The following is a 19140-nucleotide window of genomic DNA, read 5'->3' as shown; positions in this document are numbered from 1 at the left end:
AATTTATTATTATTATATAAAATTATATTTCTAGCTAAAAATTAAATACTATACAATTTTCATAATACACAATTTATTACATAAAATTCTATAATAATAATAATAATGTTTATAATATTATATATAAAAAATGTGTTAATTATAATTAATATATTATTTTATATAATTAAATAGAATTTAGGCACAATATAATAGAAGGAATTTATTTAATATTTTTATATCTATAGCTGCTATAAGTTATATATGTATGTAATATTGCGCAAATTTTTTAATTCATTCTGAAATTATGTAAAGTAATTAATATAAAATAAAAATTTTAATTTTTGTTTTTTTTTTCTCAGAATAATTATGGAAATATGTTTTGCTATACTAAACTATTTTTAATTATAAAAAACACAGATTTTTAATCACTCTATTTTCTATATTATAATTATATTTTATTTTTTTTTTTTTATTAATTTTGTTACATAAATTTTCCAATGTTAACCCGGTGTATTTTTATTATTTTAATCAAATTTATATAAAAAGGTATTTAAAAGAAGGAAAAAAACTCGAAAAAAAAACATTTTATATACCCTCATTATGATTGGTGATGAGAATGACGTTTTTGGCGAATGTCAATTTTTACATATTTAGCTAGGAATGTTTTGGAACAAAATCATTCGCCAATCATAGTTTGAAATGCCATTTTATTCGCCGAGTTCATTTGATTCACCAAATCATTCGCTTCACCGATCAAAAGAATTGCATTAAATTATTAATAATTTTAATTTATTGTTAAAAATTTTTAAATATTAAAGCAGAAGCAAGCTCACATGTTTGTTTAAAAATTGGTGTAAAAATATTAAAACACGACGGAATATAAAATTTGAGAGCGTAATTTTAACATTTAAAGTTTTTTACTTAAATTTTTTTTTACAAAAAGAATAGTTTAAATTTGTTTTAAAAGCGTAAATAAATATGTAAAACATTTTTCAATAATTAAAATTAAATTTTACATATTTTAACAATAGCAATAAAAATTTAATAATTTAAGAAAAAAACATTTTTTTTTTATAGTTTTAATTTTTCTTGTACCATATTTATTCAAAACGATGTTGTGATGTAATTTAAAGTTTTATATTTAGCACATTTCGATAAAAATTGACAAAAAAAATGTGCTTTTAATTTTAGTTTTATTTTTTTTAAATTGTAGTTACACCTAATAATTATAAGATATTGAACTAGAAATATCAGATTATTTTCAAAAATATCTAAAATTAAAAATAAAAATTAATTAATTTTTATTAAATAATTTTATTTTTGTTTTTTTTTTTCTGCTTAAAATAAAATTATAATACAAGTAATATGAAGATAGTAATTTTTATTTTGTAAAAATTTATTTTCAATGTTTAATGGTATTTACTTGGAAATTAATGTCTGTCATTTGTTAATGAAAATTTTTCTATACATATACATGTATAGAAATTATAATTATATAATTTAGAATTTTTAATTTTAATATAGTGTTATAAAAAAGAGTGTGTTAGGTAGTAACCTCTTCCGAAAAATCTTTTAAGGCTTGTTATAATAATATTATCGTAAAAGTATGGTATAGTATTCCGTATTGTCAAAAGTTATGAAACTGCCTTTAAACCGTGCCTAAATCGAAAAATAGAGACAATGGCACTGCATTGTCAAACAAAACCAAACAAATTCTGTTTTTTATATTTCGGAATACAAATTTTGTAAAAACATTATAAGTATTAATACCATCCATCTTTAAAATTTCCAGCCTATCGTATTTAATTTCTTATATCAAAGTCAATGCATACGAAAAAGCGTAATGCATCGTCAAAATTTGGCGGTTATTTTACAATACGGAATGCTATCTATATAAAACACATACATTTTATACTTATTATATAATAATAATATATAAGTAAATTATAAGAATGAACTAAATGTTTAATTTCATATACATATTAAGAATTTTAATGTTTACATACAAATCACTTAATTTTTTCATATGAATGTATGAAATTTCTTAACTATATAAAAAATTGCATATTTGTTGGAGAAACCATTTCTGATTCTCTTGATTTTTTTACTTTTTCTTTTAAATTTTATAGCATTTTTTTTTTTGTTTTTTTCTTTATTATTTTAATACAAATAGATTTTTATTTTTTTGTTTTTTTTTTTTCTTTATTTAACAGGTACTTAACTAAAATTCTGTTTAAATCTATAATTTTTAAATTACTAAATCTAAAGTATAACTTTTTTTTATTAAATATAATAAAATATAATATAATAATAAAAAAAAAATAAATTTATAATATTTACATGAAGGAAAATATAGAAAGATAAGGGGAAATAAAAGAGAATTTATATGTATAAGAAACTAAAGTACACGTTCACCTAATGATGGTGATCGTTTTATTAAAATTGATGTTGGTTTATCTTCTGAGAAATCTGAATTTATGAGATCATGTTTTTCTACATCATTATTTGCTAATATTTTATGTATTCCATTTGTTTTATTATGTTCAATTTTATTCATTGATGATGGTTGTTGATGTGGTGATGCATCAACTACTAAACGACGTAAGAAACCAGCATTACAACCCCATGGGAATGTCCTAAAAAAATAACAAAAAAAAAAATATGTAATAAATTTTGTTTTTATTTGGAAATTTTAATTAAAAGTTATTTTTGTATACATATGTATATAGAGAACCATACCATTTAAGTGATAATAAAATTTTAATGTATCCTGGAATCACAGCACATTTTTCATTTGTACGAATTGCACGAACAATTCTATCAGCAACATCATTTGGATTTAAAATTGGTACCCATCTGCAAATTAAATTTATATGAATTATTAATAAAATATTTATATTGAGTTATTTTACATAATTTTGCAAAATATTTAATAGTGAAAAAGTAAATTTTAATGTTACAAATTTGCAGTTTAATTGTTGACAATTTTTACTTTTCTGCATCTGACCGCAAATTTTATTTAATTAGAAAATATTCATTCACAATAGGTTTAAGTTTTTTTTGTGTTTCTCAAGGAGAAAAATTACATTAAAATTTTATTTTAATATTTAATTTAATTTTGTAATAAAATTAGCACATAGAAATGTATTTGATTTCTTTATTTTACATATAAAATTATGACTAAACATTAAAACAATTAAAATAATTAAAAAAAAATAACAAAAAAAAAACAATTAAAGTTTTATAGTCATTATTTTTTATTTGCAATTTATATTTCTCTTTTTTAGTGAGTAAAGCCCAAAAAAAAAGCCGTATAAATTTGGAAACAAGAAATTATTTTACAATAATGAATACTTTAATAATACATGCAAGTATGTACATATGTGCCAGTATGTGGCAGTTAGCATTATGATTTAATTAACACAATCCAAAAAATAAAAACAAAATTTTGACATTGTATTTCGTATAGAGTAATTATACAAGTATAAACAAGAAAACCAATAAAAAACTAAACAAACAAAAAATAAAAGCATTGTATGTGTAATATAAGTAGTATAAGAATATGACTTTAATGACCTGCCTCAAGGTCATGTTTACTGTAAAACACAAAATATTACAATATTCCTATAGAATTTTTATTATATTTTGTAGTAAACAATAGGATGCTTTATATTTTTAACAGCATGGCATTTATAAATTCTTAATCGTATACGCAATATATAGTAAATTTCTTGTTTTCGATTTAGTATCCTGTTTTAATGTTTTCGTAAATTGAATTATTAAATATATTAATTAAATTTTTTTTTTTAAATTTTCAGGTTTTCCCTGCAAAACTGTTCCAGATCAAATTAAAAATTATTTTACAATTTGACTGTGGTTAAATTTAGCTTTCCTGAAAATTTAAAATTAATAGTTTGGTGAAAACATATTTCGGTATTCAAAAATCAAACGAAAATTTTCCAAGCTTCGAACAAATTTTTGTTACTAATCGGCAAAGAGAGATTGTATACTATATTTTAGAGAAATCCTTAAACAGTTTTTTTTCCCAACGATCTCTATAAGTGAGTATTTCCTAGTATTTACACATACAATGTACATGTATATACGCAAATCATGATTCAAATAAAAAAAATTTCGAATTATTTAAATTTGCAAAAATTTTGGATATTAGTTTTAAATTTATTTGATTAAGCATAACAACAATTTTAAAAATATCAGTATATTTAGAAATTTTAATTGCTAACCAAGATAAAAAAATTCATTTTAGCTTTAATCTGTATAGTAATCATCATTAATTAAACAAAATATTTAAAGTAAATTCTAATTTCTTCAATACATAAATTGCAATTAAATGACACATAATTGTCAATTGAGTCATAATTGTCAAAATTAAAAATTTTCATATAATAACTGAATTCCAATGTGAAATTATTAGCTAATAAAAAATTCTACATAATTTTCAAGTAAATTTTGTAATTTCGTTAAGTAAAATCGAAAGAATAAAATTTCGTTTTAATATTCTTAAAATAAAAAAACTTGTTTTGAAATACATATATACTGGTTATAAAAATACGCAACTAAAGTGGAAATGAACCCATTAAGTATGTACATAGTAGAAAAAAAAACAAATCCTAGATGCATTTTGATTTTAATTTTTGGTTTTTATTTTATTTTTTAAATCACTTTTTTTTTTCTTACCTTGCATTAACATCATCGAACATTCCGGTTTGTTGAATAAAATATGGGCAAATACAAGTTGTTTGAACACCATGATGTCCAAGAACATCTAGTTCTAAACGTAAGGCTTCATCAAATCCAACCTATACATTGAAGAAAACAAGAAAACAAAAATGAGATTCTGATGAATAAATTATGCATTAAAAAACAGGATGCGAATATTTAAGTATATGTAATAAATGTATAGTGTATAGTGATTGTGCGTAACTAAAAATAAATATTGTAATTTTTTGTTTTTACAAATAATTAATGTTTTTTTTTTAGATAGCAACACAAGATGGATACGCAAAATAGACATAAATACAAGTAATTTATGTATGTATACTTACAGCTGCAAATTTACTAGCACAATAATCAACTAATTTTGATATTCCAATATGACCAGCTAATGATGCAATTGTAACAATATGTCCATGATCTTTTTCAATCATTTGTGGTAAAAATGCTTTTGATGTCTGAAATTAAGAAAGAAAAAAATGAAATTTTGATTAAGAAAAGTATTCAACAACAATGTCATTGAAATATAATTCAGAAAAATTTACCCAAAAATGTGCCATAATATTAACATTAAATGATCTTTCAATAAGATGATCTGGTGTTTCTAATAATAAACTTCCTGATACAACTCCAGCATTATTAACCAATAATGAAACCTATGTACATAATTAATTAATTAAGAATTATTAAAAAATATGAAAATTCTTAAAATAATTATATGTAAATATTTTTTTTTTATAATTTTGTATTTTTTAAGAAATTTCTGTAAAAATTATTTGAAAATTATTTGTATAATGTAAAAATGAATCTAAAAATTATTTAAAATCAAATGATTTTCAAAAATTTGTAAAATTTCCTATAAATTTAATTATTTTGGTCTATTGGGTGCTAGTTACACATCAGACTAAATCTCTGATTTAATCTACTATAAAATCTGAATATTTCTAATCTAATAAACTGAAATATTTATTTTCTGCCATGCTATTTTTAAAAATTTAATATTTCTATTTTTTTCATCAGATTCACATTTAATCGTAGATTAAATTTCATGTGTAACAGGCACCCAAATCGCAATTTCGTGCGTAACAAGCACCTTTCAAATTTAAATAATTTTATAAGATCCAGGTTGCATTTGTGAATTTAGATTTATGAATATGTGCATTTTAGAATTAATTTAATTAAAATAATAAAAAAATATTTAAAATATAAGAAAACTACAATTTAAAAAAATCATTTTACCTCATGTATAATAATTTTTGAAAAAATATTTAAAAATTTAATTTTAAATTTACTTAACATAAAATATAAAAAAAGAATACTTTTCATTATTTTAATGCTTTATTTTTTTACACAGTAAATAAACAAACTTTTATAAAATGTAAAGATATAATCAAAAAAGAAATGAAAATTAATTAATTAGCAACTTAAAATAAAAAGTTAATATAATTTTGAAAATTGTTCCGGTTTCTAGTTTTTACAAAAAAAACAAAATGTTTATTAATTCACTAAAAATAAAAATAACAAAATGTAACTATAAAAAATATAAAAAAAAAATTATCATTTAATAATTTAAAGCGAGGAAAAAATCCAAATTATTACCTAAATTAAAAAAATAACAAAATTAATAAAAATTATTATAAACATATAATATATTAATTACAAACACATACAAATGTCTATGTATATGTATAGACACAAAAATTATAACAGTTGGGTGGCAGAATCATTTCACAAAATAAAATTAAAAGAAAAAATAACAAAATGTAAAAACGTTCAAATCCGTTTTCAAATAAAAGAAAAATATCTTTTAAATTAATATAGAAAAGCTATATAGAATTAATGCCAATTCATAAGGGGTTAATGAACTTATAAATTCCAATATATTTTTTTGTGTACGAATAGATAAAATACCATGTTTTATTATATGGTTATATATGCATATGTTCATATGTTCTTTTCTTTTTAGCGATGAATTCATAAAAATTTTTATTTTTTGGTTTATAATTCAGTAAAAAAAAAATTTAAGATTCTTTTAAATTTTAAAATATGTAAATTAAAAAGGTTTTTATTTTTATGTTCGGAAACTGATAAATTAAATATATTGAGATTAACACTCAAAAAAGATTAGAATGACATGTGATATGATCTTGAACCTACGTTTCAGTTTTGAATTGCTAATCGATACATATTACAATTCGATATTATATTTCAGTTCTTAAACATAGGCAATAACTATTATAGATAAAAAATTTTAATGTGAAATTCAAATTAAATAAATATTTAACATTAAGCACTGAAAAATCTCGAAAAACCCCTATTCAATCTTTAGTAGTATATCAAAATTTTAATAAGAAAAAATAATTTCTTTTTAAATCAGTTCTCAATCGGTTGCATCCAAAAGTTTTATACAAAAATTCATATGCAAAAGTTTTTTTAACGTTGATTGTCGATTGGCATTTGTTGTTGACGGGTATTCGATCGTCAGTTACACCTTTAGTCTTACAATACTTTACTAATATTTAATAGTTTAAAACGATTTTTACTAATTTTATTTTTTTACTAATTTTATTTTTGTAAAATTCTTAAATTAACTCAATTTATTGATGTCAAATTATTATACATGACTTGCATATATAAATATTCCATGAAAATACGATCAAATTTATTCAAATAAAGGATTTTTAATCTAAAATCATTTTTTTTTTTACATTTCTGTAAAAATTTATTGAACCAGTATTTTTTACATAAATATGCAAACATACACAATTGAGTTACAACTTTTTAGGAAACATAAAATCATAATGTAAAAAAAAAACCTGTATTTTAATCAATAATTCAAATGTAATAATGAATTGAAAAAAAAAAAACAAAGAAAAACAAAAATGCATAAAAATTGCACAATATTGTCAAGGCCGTCAAATATAAAATAAAAGTTGTTGACCCAAAACAAAAAAATTTATTTAAAAAATTTTCATAATTTAAAATTTTGTTATTCAATTTAAATATAAAAAATAAATAAATTCATTTTTCTTTTTTACATACTCAAGTAAATGTGTAAGTATTCATGTACATATGTACAGCACAAATATACTTTTTCGTATGCCTGAGTGATTTGTAAAATTAAATTGAAATATTTATTAAAAAATAATATTATGAAAAAAAAAATTAAAGTAAATATACTAAGAATATTTTTTCTAAGATTTTCAAAATATATATATACAATATGTTTTATTAAGTATATATACTTACATCACCAACTTCTTTACGAACAATATCGGCAGCTTTATAAACTTCATCTTTCTTTGATATATCTACACGATATCCTTTACAATAGCCGCCCATACTTTGTATTATCTCTGTAGTTTCTTTGATTCCTGCATAATATAAAAATAGAAAATAATTATGTTAATTAAAACAAAATGCTCTTGTATTGTGATTCTTTAAAGTTTATTTAGTTTAAATTTATGTTAATAAAGAAAGTTGAGGTTAATTTAAGAAATTTAGGAATATAAGAAATGCATATGTTTATATATAAAAAGAATCTGTGTTATTTTAAACAAACAGTATAAAAATAAGTTTTACAATAAAGTAGGTACAAAGAAATTTTAAATTTTGTGAGGAAGGTTAGCCAGCCAACTGGATTTCATACGACTATAACGTAATTAATACTGTGATACCATAATAGACATAAAATTTTATTGTAATGTATCAACCGAGTTAAAGAGTTTGTGCTATACTACTGACTTGCAAAAAACTATAAATTTATTTTTCATTTGTCCGACAATTTAATAATATAGTCACAATGTAAAGGACTTGTAAATTATATGTTTTGCAATTTTTCGGTCAAATACAAATTGCGCACGCAGTGGTCCGGAAGATGGTGGATTGTAATTTGAACTTCTTTTTTACTTGGACTATAAAACCTTTAAAGCTTTCTTCCAAGATGTTTTCTTATTTTCTAATCTTATCGTATATACTAGTCCGAAATTTATTTACCGAAATTTCTGCTATAAAGTGGGTTACTTTACTATGGAGGCCATGTTTATTGTTATAAATTTATTTGCAACGTATGCAATATAAATTGTATTTAAAGTTATATATACAACGTTTTAAAGCAAATTTCTTTTATTATGTATGTATGATGTTTAAGAATTTAACAATGTTTTGCTTTAATTTTATTGCATGTTGGTTAACAAATAGATTGCATTATAAAATCTTATGAAAAAAAAAAATGATGAATTAACAGAATTTTTTTCTTTGCGTGAATTTAAAAGAACTCATGTGAATTCCAAAACAAAACACTTTATATATTCTATATGCATAATATTTTTCTATATATAAATATTAAATGCTTAATAATACCATAAAACCACATTTAACTCTATAATGATGACCTTCAACTTCAGAATAATCGGTTTGATATTGGCATTGAATAAACTTTTGTTTTTTTTTTGTATTTTAAACGTATATTTTTCAAGAAAAACTTGTTGGCATTTTATCCTTAACATTGAAAATATTATATTAGAACTTTTTTTTTTTGTTTATTTTAATTATAATAAAATTTATAGTTTTCTAATTCATTTTATTTTGCATAATATTATAATTTTAAAAATGGATGGAGATTCTTTTGAATCTAAGATCATTAAAATTTTTTAAATATTAAATTAAATTTCCCAAAAAAATAAATTCAATGTGAATTTTTTTTTAAATTTAATTAATTCTATATTGTATAAAGAATTTTAAAAAATTCAATAATTAAGTAAAAATATAAAAAAAAAAATGGTATTTGTCTGGTTTTTTTTTAGACATAATTTTTGTAATAAAAACACAAAATTTATTATAAGAATATTTTATTGACGATGATTTTTAAAAAATTAATAAATTTTTTTAAATTTTTTTTTGCTTAAATGAATCAAAATTTTGACGTTAAAAGAACTGGATGGTCTTTATTATTAATAAATCTATTTACTAATGTTTAAAATTTAGAAAAACAAACGAATAATTTCTTATTTCACTTTGGTGGAAAAAATGATGGGTTTTTCTATTTTTGAAAATCAAAATGAATTCTAATTTGAATATATTAAATTAATGTGTAAAATTGGCAAATAATAGAAATGATAAAAAAACCAAAGAAAAAAAAAATCCCACATTAAATTTTAAGACGCAATTAGAAATTTTGATTTAAATTTAAAAATTTTAAGGAAATATTTCAACAACATGTAATAAATAATTCACAATTTCATTTTTGCAGCAAATATATTCACAATAGTAATTCAATTATGTTATTTTGCAGAATATTTGGTTTTAAAACAAAATACATATAATTTTCTCAGGTGTTGAAATTTAAAAAAAATTATCTGGCCTTATACAATTAACTGGAACCACGTTTATGTTTATGTTTTTTAAAAAAAATTTAATTTCAATTGAATCCTTTTCATGTTGCATTTCTTTATTTTCTTGTAAATTCAGCTTTAAAATTGACTTGCAAGCTGGGAGAGTGCTTGTGAGAACTAGCAAGCTAAGAGAATGGTCATGGGAATGGTATTAATAGCCACCGCGGAAATAAAATTTCCGTGGGTGGAATCGCTTCTTTTACATACCTAGAGCGGTCGTTGGAAAGGTCTCGGTGTCAGCATCAATTGTATACGCATGGATGATGGGATAGTCATGCGGGATTGCTTTCTATCCTTAAAAATGTTTGTATTTAACAACTACAGGGAGTTATTAAATGCGATAAAAGAAAAAAATTACTATGTTTTTGGTACAAAACTTGATCGCAATCACTTTTGAGCTAAAAACAGAAATTTTATATACCTAGTTCAATGATATTTCATTTAATATATGAGAAAAGATGTCAATAAAATAAAACATGTAAATTTTTTTTAAATAAATTTTCATAACCAAATTAATAATTTTTTTATTGCATACTTTTGTTCTAATATTGTAAAATGCGATATTGTAAGAGCAGATTTCTTATTATATAAATATTTACTATCATAATTAAATTTGTTTAAAAAGCTATAAAATGAATTTTTCTATATAGAAGTCTATAAAATAATTTTTCCTCTTCTTTTTTAATTTATAAATTTCTATATTATTGTAACATTGTCTAAGTGATATTGACTTTGAAATAAAGAAAATGTATAAAGGTAAATATAAATAAGAAATAAAGTAAGTGTTTGAAAATTTTTTTTTACATAATCATACTTACGTTCTATTACTTGTAAAATTTATTTTATATGTATAAATATAAAATGACATAATATATAAAGTGCAAAAGTATATTTAACATTACCTTGTACCTAATTTAGGTACTTATAAAGTAAGAAAATGTTTATGTCACCCGTATTACACACTCTTATATACAAGATTATTTATTTAAAGTGCAATTTTATTTATTTTTCATTTATTGATTAATTGAATATATTTGACAAAGATGCTTTTGAGGCATAAATACAATATGTACATATATTTTAAATATGTAAATAATTGTGTATGAGCACTTTAAAATAAGTAATAATAATTAAAAAAAAAATTTAAAGCAAATAAATTGAATTTTGAAAATTATAGGTTATGTGAATTACAATATACATTAGAATATGGGGGCTTAATTTTAAAAATATTTTGAATTTAAAATAAAAATATTACTGTTGAAAATAATATGAAATATTAATTTAATTAATTAATTACAATATAATAAGTTATAATATTCTTGAATATATATATTTACCTTCAGAATTAATGTCCCATATAACAACTTTTGTACCCATTTGGCTTAAACGTTGTGCAACAAGACGACCCAAACCACTTCCTCCTCCCGTAACCAAAGCAATTTCATTTAATAAATCTTTTTCTGGATAACCACATGTCAAATAATAAATATCCTAAAAAAATGCAAAATAAAAAAATTAATTAAAATGGTTATCCTTTTATTGATATTAATTAAAATGGTTAAATTGAAAATATTTTAAATATTAAATTACACCAAATTATATTTTAATAGAATTTAACAATAATGATTTTAATTATGTTATAAACAGCTTAAATTTAATTATTTCATATTAATAAGTCAATAACCTATATATTATTATTATTATTTTTGTTACAATATAAATTTTCGATAAATCGTTAATGTCATTCTCAATAGGTCTAATAATAATGTCAAGTTTAATATAAAATTTTTCAATAGGTTACGATTTTCTTTTATTTATTGTGCGATATATGTAATAATATGTATTACCTATATAGATAAATTTATATATTAAAATTTAATGGTTAATAAATTTTCAAGTATGTATATGTATAAACAAATTTTTTATATATGTTTAAATTTATGCTTTTGTTCTATTTATTACATACATACGTATATTGAAATCTAAATTTTCAAAATATTCAAATATAACTATTGTGAATGTGAACTAAAAAAAATTTTACATTAAATATTCAATATTTTATTATATCAAATATCATTAAGTGTTTGTATTATAATAATATGCCTTTTTACAACTTTTACAAGCATAAAATTTTTTCTCGCACTTTTTAATAATTTTATAATAATAAAGAAAACATAATAGAATAACCGCGTCTCTATAAATTATTTTAGGTTTCTTTTATATATACATATGTACTCGTATTATCTCAATTATTTGTATATACATAGTTCATTGGTTCGATCACATATAATTGTTAATTTGTTATAAAGCACACCTTCTTATTACTCAATTAGAGTGAAAATGTTAATGACTTTAAAATAGCACACATTTCTACAAGTATAGTAATTTTAAAAATTTGCATATGAATATTAAATGTGTGTGTGCATAAATACTTGCTTTGTATATAAAATAAATAAAACAATAAAATATACGATATGAACTGAATAACACAGTCACTCTAACAAAAAAATTATATACATATGTTTGTATGTATGAATATGTGTTTAAGTAAAGCATAATAATTTGTGACTAACTGATTAAATTTAGTATAATTGTAAAGAGTATGAGATTTGTGTAAAAAAATTTGTAAGTACAATATTATAAGTAATTTAAATATTTATGTAATTTCTATAATTATTATAATGTAATGTATAGATTGTTTAAAAAGTGGCGGTACATAGACTTTAAAGGAAAAATTGAAAAGATCTCTCAAAACTCCGAGGAGAATGTAAGATTTATATTTGCTATGGAACCTAAATATGGTGGACACAGCATATATCAATAAGGCTATATATGGAATATTTTGACCCAGAACAATATCAAACAATGAACTATGGACGATTACTGAGAAGCCAATAAATTTGACTATAACGGAAAGAAAGCAGAGATGGCTGGACACAGGTTGACTGGAAAGAAGTTTTTAATGCGCCTCTGTTTTCCGGAGCCCGTTGGAAGTGATTACTTTGCGTCTATGATAAATCCGACGCTAGTAGATCCGATACATATATAATACTTAATGGTTAACATTTTTAAGAAGAAGATTTAACTTCTACTTTGATTACAATGTGAATTAATTGCTTTTGTTTTTTTGCTAATCTTCATTATTATTTTTCAATTTTTCATTACTTGTCATTTTTCTTAAAAAAATATTACAAAATTTAAATTATGTTCATAATATAATTATGTTTTTATACAGAAAAATTTTTTTACTTTGTTGTAATAATTATTTATTTATAATTTATAATGAAAAAAAAGCAAGAATTTGCTTAGTAATCAAATTCATTAGATTTTGTAATACGAAATATTTTATATAACAATTCATATGTGAGTAGTTTGAATAAATTCATGCTACTACCGCTGTTTTGTAGTTTTTAATGTACGAGGAACAATTAAAATTATATTAAGATGCCTAAGATTAATTATTATACAGTATACATTTTTATACGTTATATGTATATATATAGAAGTTGTCAATCAATAAAACAATATTTTAACCATAAGAGAAACTAATCGATTTTTCATATTAAAAATTATATTAATAAAATTTATGAAAAGAATAATATAGTTTCTATTAAATATTTAATTTATTAAGATTTTCGTGTATTATGAATATGTTATAACATTTCCGAATGGATGTCAAGGAATAAACTCATAAAAAACATTAAAAAAATATATGATAATTAGCTCTTCTCTGCCTACAACTTGAATATATATATTTAAATAATCAAGTACTGTAAAATGTTGAGAAATATAAATAACTCAGTTTGTGGATTGACGAACAACTGAAATGGAATGTTGAATACAGTTTGTTTAAAAGAATTTCTTCTGTGGTTCCAAATGATTTGAAAAGAATGGATTTTTTGCTGTCTATTTCATAGTCCCGTAGCCTACGGAATAAATACTGTGAGATTCAACAACCAATGAATCAATTAACATGCTACATACAATTGAAATAAACAACTACCACTGGAGGTATTTCATCTACCACATAGTTCATCTAAAAAAAGAATTTATACAACAGGATATTTCAACATTATTACCATATTTCATAAGTAATATCACACAATTCTTTTTACCATCCGCATTCTTAAGAGAGATTCTGTGACGGCACCAAATTTTGCATATCGAGTTTCAGTGGAAACGCACATCTCCATTGAATAATGTGTAACGATGTAAAGCTTATCAACATGTTGAACATAGTATGAAATACTAAAACTTTAACATGTCAAAATCAATCACAATCAGTCACAATAGTCTTTTGCCACAATCAGTCAAAATAACCATTTTAGCATTTCATTTATATTTTATATTAATATTTCTCAATCAAAAACATATTGTGGTTTTAATCCAAAATTAAGGTTAAAAATTTATTACAAAATTAATTTATTAGTTCTGAATTTTCCAACAAAATTAATAAGTGATTATTATTCATTTTAAAATCTAATCAATAACATGCGATTGTAAAAATGTAATTTTTATAGCATGAAACGTCATATTTTATAAACATATATAAATACAAATGCTCAATACGTTAAAATACATACGAGTACAATATTATAATTATATTTACATGATTTATTAGATTTGCACCTTATATATATATATATCTATATATATATAATACTTATATATATACGTATATAAGTATTAACCCTACAATTATTTTTTGTATTAAAAATTTCAAAATTAAGCAAATCATCGATCAATCATTAATTTGTAAAAATTAACCTATATATTGTAATATATTACGCTTACTATATTTATATATTATATGGATATATAGGAGTACAAACTATATATAATTACACACTTTTCGAAATAGAGTTATTAAAAAAGACCTACATATAAAATTAAATTATGCGCGTATATTAAACAAACTATGTATATGTGGTCTAGAGTTTTTTTTAAATTAGGATATGAAATGATTATTTTTACAAAGTAGAGTGAGTGTAAATTTGCAAATTATTTTATAAAGCTTTCTTATTGTAAACAAGTTCGTATATGCTATTTATTCTTTATGGTATACATACATACATATATGTTTACATTATAAATTTCATCAATTTCTTAATAAAATTACATTTAGTTAATATGGGTATAGTAGTTTAATTAAATATAATCTAGATGCTATATTATGACTCTATGATTATAATCGAATTTTTCACAAGGTTTTCAACATTTTATTTCTCGATAAAATTTCTTGTCTTTTATTGTAGCATGTTATACATACATATATGTATATATATATTATTTAAAATGATTTCAAAGTTCAAAAAATTTTTACGCACATGTTTATATTATAATAGATTCGACTATATATTTTGAATTAAAGATTAAATTAATAACAATAGAATAAAATTATTACAATATAAAAACTATAAAAGCTTTATTATAGGTAAAAATTTGCATTAATCTGTATTTTGTTAAATATTGATTAAAATTATGATAATATTACAGTAACGTATATAAGGGTTCTTAAATGATTGATACAAAAATTTAATTGAATAAAATAAGAGCTGTGGTTTAAGAAATTCAATTTTAAATCAATGACTAATTATTTAATTATATGCATGAATTCTCCATAATAAAGAAATTACTAAATGTTTATACTGCAAATTTAATCTATACGACAATGTATACGACAAAACTTATATGCGACAATAACTTGTCGTATATACGTTTATTTATTTAATTTTTAGTCTTTATGTTACTCCTTGTATCTTTATACACATAGGTAACCATAATAAGATCTAACTCTAACTTGCAATTTCTACATAGTGGTAAATCTAAAATCTGCAAAAACCAATTGCGAATTCTTACTTCTAAACCCTGAAGTTTTTAGTTTTAAATATATCTGACAAAGTTAAGGTAAGGGATTTTGTAGCTTAGCATTTTTATTATTAAAATATTGTATAAAATGCTCTTTTCAGAAAATTTAATATAAATTTTATTTATTTAAATAAACTACCAGTTTATCTAGTTAGTTATATATTTATTTAATATTTAATTTTTAATCTAAATAAATTAATTTTACAATACAAACTTTTAATCAATAATACAAACTTTTATTGATTGATCACATCTGTTTCTAAAAAAAAAAAACTTTTACTTCTTTATCTTTATTTCCTTTTGGTTTGTTAAACATTTTGTTTAAATATTTCATTTCCTGAATGGCGGCTTCTTTTTTTTTTTGTTCTCTATTGCATATAAGAAGATCACTTCCGGATTCGGCTTTTGTTTCGATTTTCTAAAAAGTATTATATAACATTTCATATCCGGAAATTTAATTTTTTGGCAACATGTCGTACATGAAAATTGACAAATCAAAGAATAGAAAGAGAATAAGAAAGAGAGAAAAAAGAGAAAGAGCGCGGGAATAAATTGTTATAGGAAAAGGAAAATAGGTCAAGGGCAAATAGCTTAAAATAGATTTTTACAATTTCACATACATTTGAAAAAAAGCTAATTGTAATTTTAAGTTTTTTTTAAGGTATTAAAAAATTAAAAAAAAAAAACCAAAATGAAACCAAAAACTACCGTAAGAAATTTTTTGAAATGACCAGCAGAGCTATGATGTTTTTACAAAAATATTGTCATTTATGGATTTTTGAAACTTGTTTTATTAAAAAAAAAATAAAAATATTTAAATTGTATATTTAAGAAAAAAAAAAGATTAAATGCAATATTATAAGAGTACCGTTGTAATTTATTCAAACTTCTTGTTCCTGAAATTTTTAGAAAAACGCCTCTCTACATATATAAATAGACATTTTTGTGAAAATTGTGACAGTTTGTTTAACGGTACTGAATAGATTCAATCAAAATATTGAGAATAAGACGAAAAGAGTGTTGTCGTCGTCGAGTATTGTTTTTTTTTTTTTGGTTTTTAATTTACGCGTTTGTTCTCAATAAATTCAACTGATGACGTTTACAATTATGTGTTAGCTTTTTTTTTGATTTTATTAATATTTTGTTTTGTTTTCTTTTTTTTTGTAACGGTAATTAAATAAAGCACACGTATGCATACATAATCAAACATGGAACACAGAAGCACAAAAAAAAAGAAAAGAAAATTTTTAACACACAAATAAAAGATTAAGAAATAAATTATAAAATGAAGAACAATAGCCTATGTGTGAAGTTTTTTTTTAAATTAAAAATTAATTAAATCTTTTATAATATAATTTCTTTTTCAAAATATTAAACATTTGCTAAAATTATTAATTCAAATATACACATACACATATAAATTATAAATGGAAATATAAATTTGTATACAAATATAATAAAAAAAATTACGATATGTTAATATTAAAAACTGCATACACGTACCCACATATACATACATATAACAATGTGTGTATGTTTTTGATAGATGAGGCTAAATTATATGACCTCAATTAAATACAAAATAATGTGCGTATGGCTATAACGTATGCATACATGTGTGTATAAATATAGAAGCATTTGTATTGACAGCATTGCATGCAATAAGGGAGGTTATGTGATGGTACCAAATTTCATATGTCGAGTTTTCGGCAGAAATGCATTCTTACATGCTAGAGAGGCGTAAATAAACTATTTTTAGAGAGGTGTTTGTCGCTTTGTCTGTCAGTCTGTCAGTCTGTGTACAGATCAGTATCAGTTCAACTAAACCGATTTTTAAGGAAATTTATATGTAAATTTATTTTGGCTATGGCACAGATTGAGCAACTTTTGGGATACATCACTGTACTTTTCTGATATTTCACATATCAGTTCGGCTTATGGAATTCAGGTGTCAGCAAAGGGAGTTTTGTAACAAACCGAATTTATATTTTTGCTCATATAGAGAAAGAAATATTCAATCAATTTACTTGAAATTTCAAATTTAAATTTTGGTTATTAAAAAAATTAATCAGTAAAGTTTTCGGGAATATCAGGGCTCGGAAACAAAACTTTTAATAACGGCCGATTTTACATATTTCATCATATCTTAGGAAGTAGTTGATCAACTTTCTTGAAATTTAATGTTAATAAAATAATATATCTGCTTGTTAAGAAATTATTTTAAAAGCCAAATTAACAATTAATGTCATATTTAAAGAAAATTTTCATAATTTTATACAAGACTTTAATAATGCGGTCGGTTATGTGTTGGTCACATCAAATTTTTTATTTTTGCATTTTATACATATCACTATAATTAATCAATAGATATAGACGTTTGAATATAACATTTTACTAAATAGCTGTCATCGTTATAATACTTATTTAATTATAAAAATGTTAATAGTAATAATATTGTTTTTTATTAATGAAATAAAATAGTAATGTGATGTTTTAAATATTAGTCTAAGATTAATGCAAACTTAGATTGAATTTTTGAAGTGTCGGTTGATTCTATTAATTTTATTATCTTAAATATTATTATACTTTAAGAAATTAATTATAAAACAATAACTTTTATATATTGACGACTATTTATTATTCATCATAAACTTGTAAAATTCAATTAACAAGATTTTAAGAGCAAAAAAAAAATTAATTTAAAAAATGTATTATCAATTTAATTAATGGTTTATAAAAAATTACATTTCTTTTTAAAAAAAATTTTTATCTAGTAGGTTGTATAAAATTTTGTAGCATTTTTTTCTAATTTAAAAAATAAGAACTAAGGAAGCAAATTTTCTTTTTTATTAAAATAACATAATTAGGCAATCAAATAGTCTCATTCATTCACAGACATATTCACATATTCAAAGGCAACTAATTTCTTATTGCTGTCATAAAATTCACAATTAAGCACATACAATTGATATACAATATGTTTACAATACAATTACATACATATATACAATATGAAATATTCTGCCTTATTCCAGCATATTATATTAAAATTGAAATTTAAGGAAAGCTTTTTAAATTTAATAAAGGCACTTCAATATTTTTACTATTATTTGGTATAAAATACGATAAGATTAATTTAAAATTAACATTTCATATATGTATA

General features: G+C 21.4%; 1 protein-coding gene across 2 annotated transcripts in view; it reads right to left on the bottom strand.

The window, feature by feature from the left end:
• Positions 1-81: 81 nt before the first annotated feature.
• LOC129608352 (estradiol 17-beta-dehydrogenase 11) overlaps positions 82-19140 on the bottom strand; it is a 52109-nt gene continuing 33050 nt past the window's right edge. For both annotated transcript variants that reach the window (XM_055519828.1, XM_055519830.1), the window contains 7 exons: positions 11447-11600; positions 7966-8090; positions 5262-5372; positions 5049-5174; positions 4681-4802; positions 2722-2838; positions 82-2618 (listed from right to left, as the gene is read on the bottom strand). In XM_055519828.1, coding sequence (XP_055375803.1) covers positions 2381-2618; positions 2722-2838; positions 4681-4802; positions 5049-5174; positions 5262-5372; positions 7966-8090; positions 11447-11600 — 993 coding nt within the window. In that variant the 3' untranslated portion in view covers positions 82-2380. The remainder of the gene's footprint in view (positions 2619-2721; positions 2839-4680; positions 4803-5048; positions 5175-5261; positions 5373-7965; positions 8091-11446; positions 11601-19140) is intronic.

The sequence above is a fragment of the Condylostylus longicornis genome, unplaced genomic scaffold (assembly GCF_029603195.1).
Source record: "Condylostylus longicornis isolate FDR11 unplaced genomic scaffold, ASM2960319v2 ptg000031l, whole genome shotgun sequence".
Taxonomy (NCBI): Eukaryota; Metazoa; Arthropoda; class Insecta; order Diptera; family Dolichopodidae; genus Condylostylus; species Condylostylus longicornis.
This window is presented reverse-complemented; position numbering and strand designations above follow the sequence as displayed.